The following is a 14,045-nucleotide window of genomic DNA, read 5'->3' as shown; positions in this document are numbered from 1 at the left end:
AAAGAATTCCTTTTAGAAAAATATGTACTTATTTCAATAATAAAATAAAATATTAATAAAATTATAAATTTTATAAAACCCTTATATTAAAGGAAAAAATATAAAAAAAAATTCTTAAAAATAGAACTCACGATTAATAACAAGAGCATATAATAAATCTTGTAATTTAACACCACATATCTTAAGTGACTGATTTCGTCCACCAATTATCAAACCTACCACCAAACCTACCAGCTTGTATAGAAAATAATACAGCATTACCGTACGGACCAAAGTCACCGTTATTAAAGCCTTCAAATTCAATAACTACAACTAAAACCAATAAAAAAGCTGAAAACTGCGTAAAAACAAATCTTATGGACTAATATTTTGAAGAATCCAACTTTTAGGCATCCATTACTTTCTGTCCTTATATCAATCCACGGCTCACCAGGAAAGTTCTAGAAGCTAGCTCCAGCTATAAAGCATGAGAGTGATGAGAGAAAAGGTTGAGAAAAGAGCATAAAAAATGGGAAAGTTGAAGTCAAGCGTCATTTCTTCAGATTTGGTTCACCGTAGTATTCTACTTTTCCTACTTCTTTTATCACTCTATTCCATTGAACCAGCATCTTGTGCCTCCAGAGTGAAGTTTCTTCCAGGATTCGAGGGACCCCTTCCTTTTCTTCTTGAAACTGGATAAGTTAAACTCTTACTGCTAACTACTAATCCTATATATGCTTTAAGTTTTGAAAGCATTTGGTTGAAACTGATGATACAAAAGGTATGTGGGAGTGGGAGAATCAGAGGATGTGCAAACATTTTATTACTTCATTCAGTCAGATAACAATCCCAAGGAAGATCCTCTCCTGCTTTGGCTATCCGGTGGCCATGGTTGTTCATCCCTAACTGCCCTTTTACTTGAAATAGGTAACACCGTTTATCTTCCTTTTCATTTTGCGTTTAGAAAGAGAAAAAACTATGTTTACTCCGTATGGGTGATACAGGTCCCCTTGCATTAAAACAGGAGGAGTACAATGGAGGTGCACCCAACTTGATCGTCAGGAATCAATCATGGAACAAGGTGCTAGTCTACATCCACTTCTCACACAAATAAGTTCATGACATTACTAACATTATATACAAAATGACGTTACTTATATTCAAATTTTATTAAAAATATAAAAATCACTGGTGCATAAATGATTTGTTATGACGAGTAAAATTCACATATTATGATAACTGAATTGATGTCATAGTTGTAACACTCATCACATTTAATTTGTCATAAAAAGTATCATCATTATAATGTATTTTTTATTATTTATCATAAGATAGTCAGTGTATTGTGACAAACTTTTAGTTAACAGTTATATAATACATTTTATTTCGAATTAACCTGTAATAACATCAATCAATTTTTTTATCATCTCATCTATTTAATTTATAATTCTTATACTTAAAATAAACAGATTCAATTCAACAAACAAAATAAAATTTATTTTATATATTAAATTGTCTAATAATATTTAATACATTATTTATACCTAAAATTATATATTTAATCAAAATATTACATTAATCTACGGATATTACTAGTTAAGTTTCTACTGTTTAGTAACACTTAAAATAAAGAAATTGACTTGTTTATAATGTCTTCCATGTTTGAAACTTCATGGGAGATAAATATATTTTCTGTTTTCAAATTCGGTCTTATTCTTACGTTTTTTTTTTGTCCTTTTGATAGGTTAGTAGCATTATATATGTAGACTTGCCTGTTTTAACAGGCTTTAGTTATGCCAGAACAGAACTTGCTGCTCAAAGAAGTGACAAGTTGTTAGCCGATCAAGCCCATGAATTTCTAAGGAAGGTATTCTCCAAAATTTATTTCTTTATTTTAAAATCCTTGTCTTTTCTTTGTTTTTAGTTGCGTTTGCAGCTACATTTCTTTTCTTTTCTTTTCTTTTCTTTGTTAGTCAATCATTTTCTTTTCTTAATTGTTTGTAGTGGTTAATTGATCATCCAAAATTTTTGTCAAACGAAGTTTACATTGCTGGTGCTTCATATTCTGGCATTCCAGTTCCAGTAATTGTTCAAGAAATTGCACAAGGTAAAATGTTTCTAAATTATTTAAAAACCACATATTAACAATCATTAGATCGTTAATTGCTGACTGCTGAAATGTAAATTATATCATTAAGTTACTATAGTTTGTTATAATACGTGTTAGCAAATTTCATTACTTTCAGCTAATGAAGAAGGGATTCAACCAACGATAAATCTCCAGGTTAGCATTTAAAATTATTGTTTTATGTTATATATAAAAATAAGTCTTTTTATAACAGTTAAAAATAAGTTTTTATATCGATTATGCCTCAATCAAGTCACAAAACTTGCCTTTGACTAAGGCGGTTATGCCGACTTTAGAAGAAATCTGAAAAGAGAAGTATTTGAGAATTTTTATTAATGGGTTTATAATTAAAAAATTAAAAAAATATTTTTTATAACTGTTATAATTAGAATTTAGATATAAAGTTTTTTTTACTATGAAAATGAAAATGTTATTATATTCACTTTTTATATCAATTATAAAATTGATATAGTTTTTTTTTTCTTTTTTAAAAGATGTCATCGCATATAGTTATCTCTCACTTTTATACTAAATGAATTATAATTAATATAAAAAAATACTTTTACAATTGTGATATTTTAAATTAGAGTTGGACTGTATGTACATGGAAACTTAATATCGGATAATAATGTATTTTGTATGGTGATGGGAAATAATTAAATAATAATTAATTTTAGAGATAAAATAATTAGTTACTGAATTAACTAAGTAAACTAGATACTATTGTAAATTAAAATATTAATATTTAAAATAGTCTCTATTATAAATAAAATATTATAATTGATATATGAATTAAAGTTAAATTAATCTCTAATATTAATTATCTAAATTTTATCTATTTAATATTATTGTTTTTAAATTATTTATAACTTTAAATTAAAGACTAATTTAGATACTAGTTTTTCATGGTAACTAAGTCAGAAATTAATTTAAACTCTAAATATAACTTTTTTATTCATGATAAAGAATATTTTATGTATTAATTATTTTTAATTTATAAAATAGAATCTAAGTTAATATAGTGAATAATTATTTCTTTATGTAAAATTAATTTTTATTTAATAATTTATTGTACTATTATGAGAAAAATTAAAAGTTTATTTCAACTATGATAGAACTAGAGAAAGTTAACTAAAATGGAGATTCAAAGTAGTTTAAAACAAAAAATATCTTCATAATAAACAATAACAAGATATAAAATATTAAAAAGAATAATTTTAGAAAGAAAACGCTTTCATTATAAAAAGTTAGTATGTTACTTCCTTTCACTTTTATGTCATCAACCATGTTTTCAAATTCATAAATTTAATTAAAAATAGATTCATTATCGTTCATTTCAATCATTTTTCACAAAAATATTTGTTAAATATTTTTTAATAAACTTATATTTCATGTCATAATTCAACATTAATTTTAGTATAACATTGTTTTGAAAATACTAAAAGACAAAGATCTTAAAATATTGAAATACGTTCCCAATATAAAATATCTTTCTTAAAATTACCATGATTAATGATAGAAGATTTCTAATAGTCACTTATTACAATATTACAATAAAGGGAAAATAAGTTTTAATTTTAGTTTTGGTTATCACAAAAAGGACCAAGTTCAATGAGTCAAAGCTTGTTTGATAAAGACTCAATGATGTAGATATTAATAAAAGAATATACTATATCTTGAACTTTTGTAATTACGAAAAAAAAAATAAGAGAAATAAATAAAAGAACTTTTTTTCTCACTCTCTAAGATTACCTGAATAAGAAAATTTAGTGAAATGAAACAAGCTAGAGATCAAAATAAACAATTCTTAGAATATATTAGGATAACAAATGATAAAAAGTACGGGATAACAAATATTAACTTTGCATGGTAAGAAAAATTAATACGCACTTATTTTTTAATACTATATGTCAAATCACTTAAACGTAACGAAGAATCTTCAAACCTTAGCAGTATCAATATTTTTAAAGTGTACAAATTTAGAAATTTTTTAGAGAAAACAAATAATATATATATATATATATATATATATATATATATATATATATATATATATTTTACTCTCAAGTACTTATCTCTTTTTACAGTAACAAAATTCCATAGATGACCTATTTAATTTGGTACTCTTTGTGGTAGTATAGTGGAATGCAACATGAAAAACCTAGAAATAAGATTCTTAACAAAAGCTAAAAATGGAATTATGTAACAAATGAAAAAAATTATTTATTTTTTAATAGTAAAAGGTGGCATCAAACTTAATTTCTGATAATGAAGCTTGTTTTACTTTAGGGATACCTTTTGGGGAATCCACTAACAACTAGAAGGGAACCAAACTATAGAATCCCTTTTGCTTATGGAATGGCACTTATTTCTGAAGAGCTATATGAGGTGATTTTATTTTATTTTAATTCATGAATTTCTATTTTAAAGGATTCTACTGATTAAAAAAAAATCAAAGACTAAGGAATTCTCTTAATTTATTAATAGTCACTACAAAAAAATTGTAAAGGAAACTACATCAATGTGGACTCCGAAAATGTATTATGCTATAAAGATATGGAATCATTCAATAAGGTATGCATTCTCTCTTTTTTATATCCCTTCTTTTCTTATAAAATTTTGGTGACTAGAATTTTTAGTGAAATAATAAAACATTATAAGGTCAACTATTATTTATGTTAGAATTTTAAGAGTAAAAAAGATAGTTGCTATGTTAGACATGTTTAATTTAGTGAATAGTAATATAGTAAATATAAGTTGTAGAAGATAGTTTTGGAAATAATGAATAATGTGGAGGAGTTTATATTGTTACAATAAGTGACTTTACCTATCTACTTAAGTAAACCACTAATTCTACACTTTTCTAGATGATTTTAGATTTTCTTAACTTTTGTAATTATCTTATTGTTATAATTTTAGGTTTTATCTATTATTTGTCTTTCTAGCTTTGTTTTTAGATTTTTCTTTTCTTGTAACTTCTAGAAGTTTATGCCAAATTTAACACTTTTAAATGCAAATTTATGACTTTGGGTGATATCTTGGTGAATATGTTTTCAATTTGATTTTTGTGTTTATAGTACTTGAGTTGAATTTGCTTGTTTGATTATACCCCTTTGATGAAGTGATATTTAATAAGTATATGATTTGTTTCTTGATAATGGAATGAATTATTTTACATTATCATAATTGGTTTGTTGTCATGATAGTAAATTTATATTGTTTTTCTTTCATTTATTCATGTATTCTTTCATGTTTTGTTGATTGACTTGTAGTTTTTACAAGTGTCATATAAATTGTTTCTACGGTTGATTTTTTTATGTCTATGAAACAGAATCCTAATCCAAGTAAGGTGTAACCTGATCTACTCTTTATGTCAACCAATCACTATTAGTGCAATTGACTAGTCTTAAGTTTTTCATGAACTTGTACTTACCAAACTCTCTTATGTTTTAGGGATTAAAGTTCTTTTTTTTGTTTTTCCAAGGTGTACTTAATTAATATCAACTTTGACAAAAGACTTCTAACTTACATAATATTTGACTTTGTGGTTATCAGACATAATAAGTTTTAATTAAACAAGTCTAACATGATGCATCAACTTACCGTGCTCCATCATCCTTTTGCATCTTCTCATTTGTCATTAATGGAGTAACAAAATTTTTCACCATACATCTTGAACATCTTTAGTCAGTCTCAATATATTTATTTTGAGAGGTAAACATTCTTTCTTTTTGTTGTCTTACCTCTATATGTCGAGGAAGTAATTTATTAAGTCAAGATCGATTATCTCAAATATTTTCATTATTTTTTCTGAGTTCCACCATCATATTGTTTTTTATGTGGATAAGATATACTTAAAAAGATATATAATAAGAACATCATATTAACCTTAATTCTTAATGTATAGAGTTGTCTCACTTTTTTTCCTCTTGAATCCTTTATTGATGATGGAGTTGTCAATTTTGCTCTATTAGGATCAAGGAGATTGCTCAAAGCCATATACAATTTTAACTTATGTTTCTTTTTTCCATTTTAACATCACCTATCCCTCATCTACTATTATCATATATTACACATGTAAATCAATTAAAGTGAAAAGTGTAATATTTCTCCATCACTAGTTAATGCTCAAGAGATTCTTTGGAGATCTCCATGACTATGCAATTTATCCTTTCTAACAAAGTATTTTGTTATGAAGAATATGTAATTGTAAGTTGTCGCTTAATTCTTTCATCCCCACCAAACTTATTGAATTCATGTGAGTTATGTTTTTTTCCTCAACCACTTCTTAAAATTTTGTATATGTTTACCACTTCATTTGTCGTTGAGAGCTTTAATCTTTTTTGAATATTCCAAAATGTTCTAATCTTTCTACATCCAAGTCATTCTAGAAAACTAATTAGTGAAAAGGAAAACATACTTGTCAGTTATTTATGGTAGCTCTAAAAAGTTTTTCACTCTCCATGCCTTTGTCTATTGAAAATGGTAATATGTATTACTTTCCTATGAGATCCTTAGCTAACTTTATAATTTCATCTATGTATGGTAAACCTCTCCTAATGTCTAATAACTTCAAATTTTGGGTGTTGACGCAACAAAATCTTGATTCCAATGTTATATGAGTCATTAATGGTGGCACTTTCATGGAATTATCTATAAAAGCTTATATTTCTCTTCTCCATTTTAACTTCACCTATCTCTCATCTTCTGTTATCATATCTTACACATGTATCCCCATTAAAGTGAAGAATGTAACATTTATTTATCATTGGCTAATGCTCAAGAGATATTTTTTAAGATTTAGAGCTAAAAATAGTTCTTTTATTGGTCTTGTACTTTTCTTTATCTCTACAATAACATTGACTTTACCTTTTAACTCCACTAGTGCATCGTTCATTAATTGAACTTTCACTTTGATATACAATCATCAATATTTCTAAATATGCTCATGTATTTGGTAATGTGATTATTGAATTCCGTACCCAAGTATCAACTTTCACTTGTTTTTTCAATGAAATCTAATGTAGCATAAAAATATATTATTCACAATCACATTCTTTATGAAATTTGTGAGACCCTGGATAATTAGCAAAGCTAATTCTGACACCACACCAATTACGCACGCCACGTCACACACCAGTGCATTAAAAACGCACCAAACTCTGCATGCACACACGCCACTTGTCGCATTGGAAGCGTCCGTTTCAGAGTTTGGAATGCAGGTGTCGGTTTGGGAGACGTTCGTTCAAACGAACGTGAGTTAACAAAAATCAGAATTTTCGAAAACCCTTTCTCTCACCTGCACCATTCATCTTCTTCCTCAGAACTCACCCTTTCAACTTCTCCAACCTCTCTCTAAAACCAGTAAACTTCTCTCTACTGCAACTCCTCATTTCCTTCTCCGATTTCAATTTCAGAACCATAGGAACGTTTCCAGAGACGCGGATGTTAGTTTGGACCGAACAGAAATTGATTCTAAGCTGGTAAGTTCCTTCCTCTAGTAGCTGTCCATTAGGGTTTCATGCGAAACCATGCTCTCGGTTCATGCATGGACCGTATCTGAGAAATTTCTGGTTTTGGGTGTTAGATCAAGTGGTTAGATTGAGTGGAAGGAACTTAAGTGGCTGTTACGTATAGAAGAGCTGTAGTTGAACGTGTGGAAGTCATATTTTAGGGCGTACACTGCTATCCAGGTAAGGGAAGCTTACATATATTTAAATTTATACGTGTATGAGTGTATGAAAGCATGATGTGGGTTGTCTGTATGAAATTTCTGTATACGTGTTTTTCTGGATCTGCATGAACGAACCCTGTTGTGCTGTTATGAATGTTTGCTGATATGATTTCTGGGTTGTTGAACTGCATGCTGGTTGAAACGTATGAGTGATGGATGAATACTATAATGTATGAATTGTTAATATGTTGATTATTGAATATGAATTAATCTGGAAGTGAAAGTATAAAGTTCATCAATTTGAGATTCATTTGAAGTATAAAATATAAGTTAAATTGTTGAAATCTGGAAAATTGTTAAGGTTGAGAAATCTGCACTTAAATCATGTCTTTGATAAATGACGCTCGTCACTGTACGGTCTTAAACCGTTCGGTTTCCTCTTAAAATAACTTAGAATGAGATTCCTTCATTTGGAAAGAATTCTGCTCGTGAACGAGCGTCCCTATTTGGATCTGTGAGAGCGTTCGACCTCATGTCGAGCGTTCGTCTGTGAGAGCGTTCGACCTCATGTCGAGCGTTCGTCTTTGAGAGCGTTCGACCTTATGTCGAGCGTTCGTCTTTGAGAGCGTCCGACCTTATGTCGAGCATTCGTCTGTGAGAGCGTTCGACCTCATGTCGAGCGTTCGTCTTTGATAGCGTTCGACCTCATATCGAGCGTTCGTCTTTAATATCGTTCGGCCTTATATCGAACGATCGTTCTAAATCGCGCAAGGTCTCCTATCAAGCGCTCGTACAACTGAATAAGTATTTGATTTTAAACAGTGTTCGTCCTGAATTTGAAATAGCGTTCGTCCTGATCTCAAATAGCGTTCGTCTATACAGTTAATTAACGTTCGTCTTTTAGAGAAGTGTAATTGAGAATGAAAATGTGATGTTGAGGAAATTATAAAATGGGCGAATCATATATGAGGTGAAGTTATGATATTGATATTTGAACGAGCGTTCCAAGGAGGAACGACTCTGATTTCTATTGGATATTAAATTGGTAAAGTATGACTGTGGATAAGTTAAGACTCGCTGTCCATCCTGATGTTCCGTGATACGCCTCTTCAAGTAGAAGGGGGTATTCATGTGTGGGAACGGCAGGAGGTCCTTAGTCCATAAGTTAACATGGGCGACGTAAGAACGGACTTACCTCGAGTGGCAGCTGTTTGGTGTATCCCAGTTACTACATCACTCGGGTGCAAGGACGCTTGTAACTACACAGATTCATACAGTCCGGACGGTCGGTCTAGCATTAGTATATTTATGTTTGATTGATGTTATGCGTATATGAGTTGATTGTATGATGGTTTGAATAAAAATGTTGAAGTATGAATTTAAATTACGTAAGCTTACCCTTTCGTTTTTCCTTGTGTTGTCCACTGTCCATGTACGTTCGTCCTGTCTTGCAATGATCATCCGTTGTGGATGTGAGCAGATGGTGGTGCATCCCTTGAAGAAATGCTGGAAGAAGAAAATTTGGACGATGCCAATCTGGTGGAAGTTGAAGTAAAGGCCGAGCCTTAGAGCGCTCGTAGATGTTAGGTTGTAGACGTTAGCTCATTTTTGGACGTTCGGTTACTTCTTTTGTAAAACCGTTCGTTCTGATTTATTTTCTTGTTTCTCTGAAACGCTCGTTATTTTGTACTGTAGCCGTTCGGCTTTGACCCTTGAACTCTGTTTAATCTTAAGACTGTTTACTGTACTGTTAATTGTAATTAATCCTGATTTATGGTAATTATGATATTTTGGGATGTTACAAAATTGCTTTATGCTTGGTTTTTGTAACAATTCTTTATGTGTCTAAATTTGTTGTAGTACTAATGTTGAGTTTCTTGGTGATACTAACAATCTCTTTCTTAGTAACTTGACATTTTGTAAATGTCACATTGAGAACATTTGTCTTTATTGGATTTTGAGAAGCTTTTAGAATTATTATTTTTTCAATTTTTTTCCTTTTTCTTTGCTTTGTTTCCTTTATTCTAAGATTGTGATTTAACCTTTGATTTAAAAATATATGAAAAGTGTCTTTGTTGTACCTTTTCAATCTTCGCTTAAGGGAACCTATTCATATTAGTAATAAGATGGACATATCCTTATCTTGCTCGATCATTATCATAATTGCATCATATTTTACAGGGGATAGAAATCATAATTTTTTTTATCAAGCATATGTCTTCATTTTAATGTTTTGATAAATATAATTTTTAGTGAAAATAGTCATGGGTAACGATGAAGTTGAATTTGTATAGATCATGATTAAGGAAACGTTTTGGAAAATACTCTAAAACAATTGAAATTTTGAGGTAGTTACGTAAGATATCTATATCCTATAAATAACCAATCTTAACTTTGGTATACCATACTTAGAATTTTAGAGGAAATAGTAAAGGTTAATTGTTTTGTTATGATAGTTTAAGATTTTGTCTTAGTAACAATGTACTAAATATAGAGTTAGACATATTAATTTAGCCTTATCATATAGTTTGATCTTGATTTGCATGGGTTGGGCCCAAAAAATTTACAGAACTAAAATGTTTTTCATTGAAAAAACTCACAGGTCAAATTATTCGCAAAAGTCATGTGAATCAGGGTCAATCCATGAATCTTCATTTTAATAAAAGATATTCATTTGAATACAAGAAAAAAATGTAATTCACTCATAATTAGTAACAAATTTAAGTATTTTTAATTTATCAAAGAACTATGAACATACATTTTAATAAGACTAATATAAACTTTCCTTATTATATTATTATTACTATTATTATTATTATTATTATTATTTTAGTAGTGTTGCAAATTCTTAAAAGAATTTTTCTCTTAGAATTGCTAAAAAGTTTTACGTATTGTATATTGATATCTAAAGTATTATTTATTATAGAGATTGATATTTTTAGTTAGTCAACGTGGGGCCACTGTAGGAAGGTGTGAGTGAGGAAGGTAGGTAGAGTTCTTTTGGATTTTGCATGAAATTGTGGTGACGTAAAGTGGTGTGATAAAAATGTGTATAAAATAATATAATATATAGGTTAGTAAAATATTTTTTAACGATTTTTTTCACATTTTTTTTTGGACTGGTAACTTGTGATAGGTTGAATTTAAATATACATACCAATAAAATAATGATACATGTAAAAAATTATTAAAAAAATATTGTTGACATATTATAGTCCTGTACGTCAGATGGTGGTGGGTCGTGAGGAATTTGTAGAATACAGTGTATAAAATAATATAATATATAGGTTAGACGGTGATGAGTTCGTATGAGAGAATGTAAAAGAAAACTTGTAGCATAGTGTGGGACCAGTTGGGTATGGGAACATGGAGAATTAGGGGAATCATGTGACATCTACATGGGTAGTTATATAGCGTTTTATTTTATTAGGCTTGGTGGTTGTAAGTAAAAAGAGGGGCTGTATTTAGTATATGGTTGACTATTTTGTGTGTTTCGGTTGATTTTATCTTGGTGTGACATTTATTTAATTATTATCTTGTGAATGCAACTATGTGAGGGACAATTTTGTATGAGATACTAGACAACATGTTTTCGAGTGTGAAGTTGTGAATACGTGTATTTCTGTTTGGTTGTTTGCGTGCGAGGATAAGACATGGGATTACAGTGTTATTTTAAAATATGGGAAATATAGTGTAGATTGACATGTAAATTGGAGTTTTCCAGTCTCTTACTATATTCTCTAAGTGTGATTTTGGATTGTTGCTGTGTTGTTTAGGTGTGTTTTAGATTGTTCCTTTGTTGGTTGAGTGTGTGTTTGAATTGTTATTAATCAATTAAGGTGTATTATTATGCGTGTTTTGAGATGTAGCCAACCTATTGGTTATTTTACTGGATTGATTTAGTTACAGTATAATGGTCTTTGAATGTTATGGGTGATGAGTGAATTCATATTGTTGGATTGTGGGTTGGATGTATGGTTGTATGAACTATAAATGCCAAACTATGTGTGATTGAACGTTGGTTATGATGTGGTTGTGTTGTGTGAAGTTGAAACAAGTGTTGTTTGCTTTGTCTTCTTACCATACTTCATTAATTCGTTGTTGTATCTTTCCTCTTGTGAAAATGTAGAAAGGTGAATCTTTTCATATTTAAGAGTCAATGGAAGAGATGAGTCTCTTCATCCATGATGGACAGTAGAAAGGCCTGATATTTGAGTGTTTCTCTTTCCGCTTTCAAGGGGTAGAACGAGATGGATGTCTCACTATAGGGTTCGAACTTATGTTAAGTATAGTGCCAATGGGAATCATATAAGAATTTTTAGTCATAAGTCTTTCAGGAGTAGGAGAGATAGGTCCAGAGCTACAATGGAAGACGATTCAAATCGTCTTATTTTGGTAAACAGGAATGATGTGATGAAGTATGAAAGATGACATACGATTGTGAAGATAGTTAGTATTGGCACGAGTTGTCCTTAATTCAAACCTGTGTACAATGCTCATTATAATTTTATTGGTATTTTGATGTTTATCGGTAGCTTCACTAGTAAAAAATTGCATTTTTAACTCGCACATTAGGCTTTGGTTTTTCTGGAACCGAAGCGTATCAAAACGCGGTGGCAGTTCTGTAATTTTCAAAATAGTATATACCTCGGTTGTTAAGCAACCAGTGTCTAAAAATAATACTGCCTCGGTTGGTAGGGTAAAATCGAGGCATAAACCTCACGTGACAATGATACAGCCTCGGTTGGCAGATGGACCGAGGCATATGGGCTTGGGCTGAACCTTAAAAAGCCAAAAATCTAGCCTCTGCGACCGCGAATGATTTTCCCCAAAAACCTAGCAGCACTCTCCTTTTCTCCTTTTCTCTGCGATGTGCGATGGGGTGAGAGCGGCGACGGTGCGGCGAGACAGCAACGACGGTGCGGCGAGACAGCAACGACAGTGCGGCGCGACAGTGGCGACGGTGCTGCGATGGCGGAAGCTCTTTTTTCATGGAGCGGCGGGGAGGCGGCGGCGACGGCGGAAGCTTTGCGATGTGCGATGGCGGAAGCTCTGCGATGTGCGATGGCGGAAGCTCTCGAGAGCGCATCTCTCAACCTCCATTACACATCCACCTCTCCTTCGCACTCTAAGTCTATTTTCCTATGTTCATTCCTCTTTTCCACCGTTTAAAACCTTGGTTCCACCGATTAATCGGTCAAGATAGTGTCTCTGCAAGTAGATGACGAAATGGATTTGGGGGTTCTGCTTCTTAGGTTGCTCTGCGGCTTCTATTGCTCGTTGGGAAAGAAGAAAGAGAAAGAAAGGGAGCATCTTGATGGAGTGGTTGAAGTGTCCATGGTAAACATTGCTCCAATCTTTGCCGGACTTCAACCTCAGCCGCTCGGAGAGCTCCGATTGCACCTCCGTTAGGGGCTTTTGATTCGGGTTGAAAATTTGGGTTGTTAATGCAGGTTGGAGTTTGGGTGGCACTGGTTCGTGATAATCAGAGGATTTGAACGCGTTGATGGAGTTTGGGTGCCATTGGTTCCTGATACCGAAATTATGTTTTTTTTTGTCTCAAAATTGTGTTTCTGTGTGTTTTCTTCCTTTTGTTGTTCTTTCCTTCTTTCCTTTGGTTCGTGATACCGAAATTTGGGTTGTTCATGTAGTGGCTTTGTTGAATAAATAGAACTAGAACTCAGCAACATAATCAATAACTCTGTGCAACGAAGAGGGAGAAGTGAACTGTGGATACCGAAAAAATAGAAAAAAAAACACGTTATTGCCTCGGTTATGTAAGAACTGAGACATAATCGAATCTCGTTTTGACCCGGTTCAGAACCGAGGCACAAAACCACCTCTTTTTACCTCGTTCGTATATGCCTCAGTTACAGAACCGATGCCTATAAGCAAAACTAACCGATGTCATATCCCCTTACTGCACTAGTGCTTGATGTTTATTCTATTAGCTCACCCTTACTTGTTTATGTTTGTGTGATGATCATATAACTTGTGTTATTATACGAGAACAATTGTTTTCTATAGATGCATTAGTTGATGAGTAAAGTGACAATGATTAGCGAGTGTTTGGGAAACTTTTGGGTGTTCAACAATTTTTTTTATTAAATAATGTAATGATGCCCAACCCATGAAATTCGATGTCGAATGAGTACGATTTCGAGCATAAAGAGAGAAGAAAAAGGAACTATTTAGCAAGAATCTAGGTTTAGCAAGATAGCTTCCAAAAAGACTGAGCTTAGGTGCATAATGCTTAAATAAGTG

General features: G+C 31.4%; 1 protein-coding gene across 3 annotated transcripts in view; it reads left to right on the top strand.

Annotated features, from left to right (window-relative positions):
* Positions 1–351: 351 nt before the first annotated feature.
* LOC108330230 (serine carboxypeptidase-like 11) overlaps positions 352–14,045 on the top strand; it is a 32,666-nt gene continuing 18,972 nt past the window's right edge. Inside the window, exons 1-8 of one of the 3 annotated variants that reach the window (XM_052876374.1) lie at positions 352–674; positions 760–906; positions 984–1,060; positions 1,724–1,846; positions 1,984–2,086; positions 2,226–2,263; positions 4,397–4,495; positions 4,595–4,681. In XM_052876374.1, coding sequence (XP_052732334.1) covers positions 509–674; positions 760–906; positions 984–1,060; positions 1,724–1,846; positions 1,984–2,086; positions 2,226–2,263; positions 4,397–4,495; positions 4,595–4,681 — 840 coding nt within the window. In that variant the 5' untranslated portion in view covers positions 352–508. Of the gene's footprint in view, positions 675–759; positions 907–983; positions 1,061–1,723; positions 1,847–1,983; positions 2,087–2,225; positions 2,264–4,396; positions 4,496–4,594; positions 4,682–7,524; positions 7,591–7,694; positions 7,801–14,045 lie in introns of those variants that run through there. The other 2 variants (XR_008248399.1, XR_008248400.1) reach the window with 2 other exon arrangements.

This window comes from Vigna angularis, chromosome 4 (genome assembly GCF_016808095.1).
Source record: "Vigna angularis cultivar LongXiaoDou No.4 chromosome 4, ASM1680809v1, whole genome shotgun sequence".
NCBI lineage: Eukaryota > Viridiplantae > Streptophyta > Magnoliopsida > Fabales > Fabaceae > Vigna > Vigna angularis.
The sequence above is the reverse complement of the archived record's forward strand: the minus strand, read 5'-3'. Positions and strand labels throughout refer to the sequence as shown.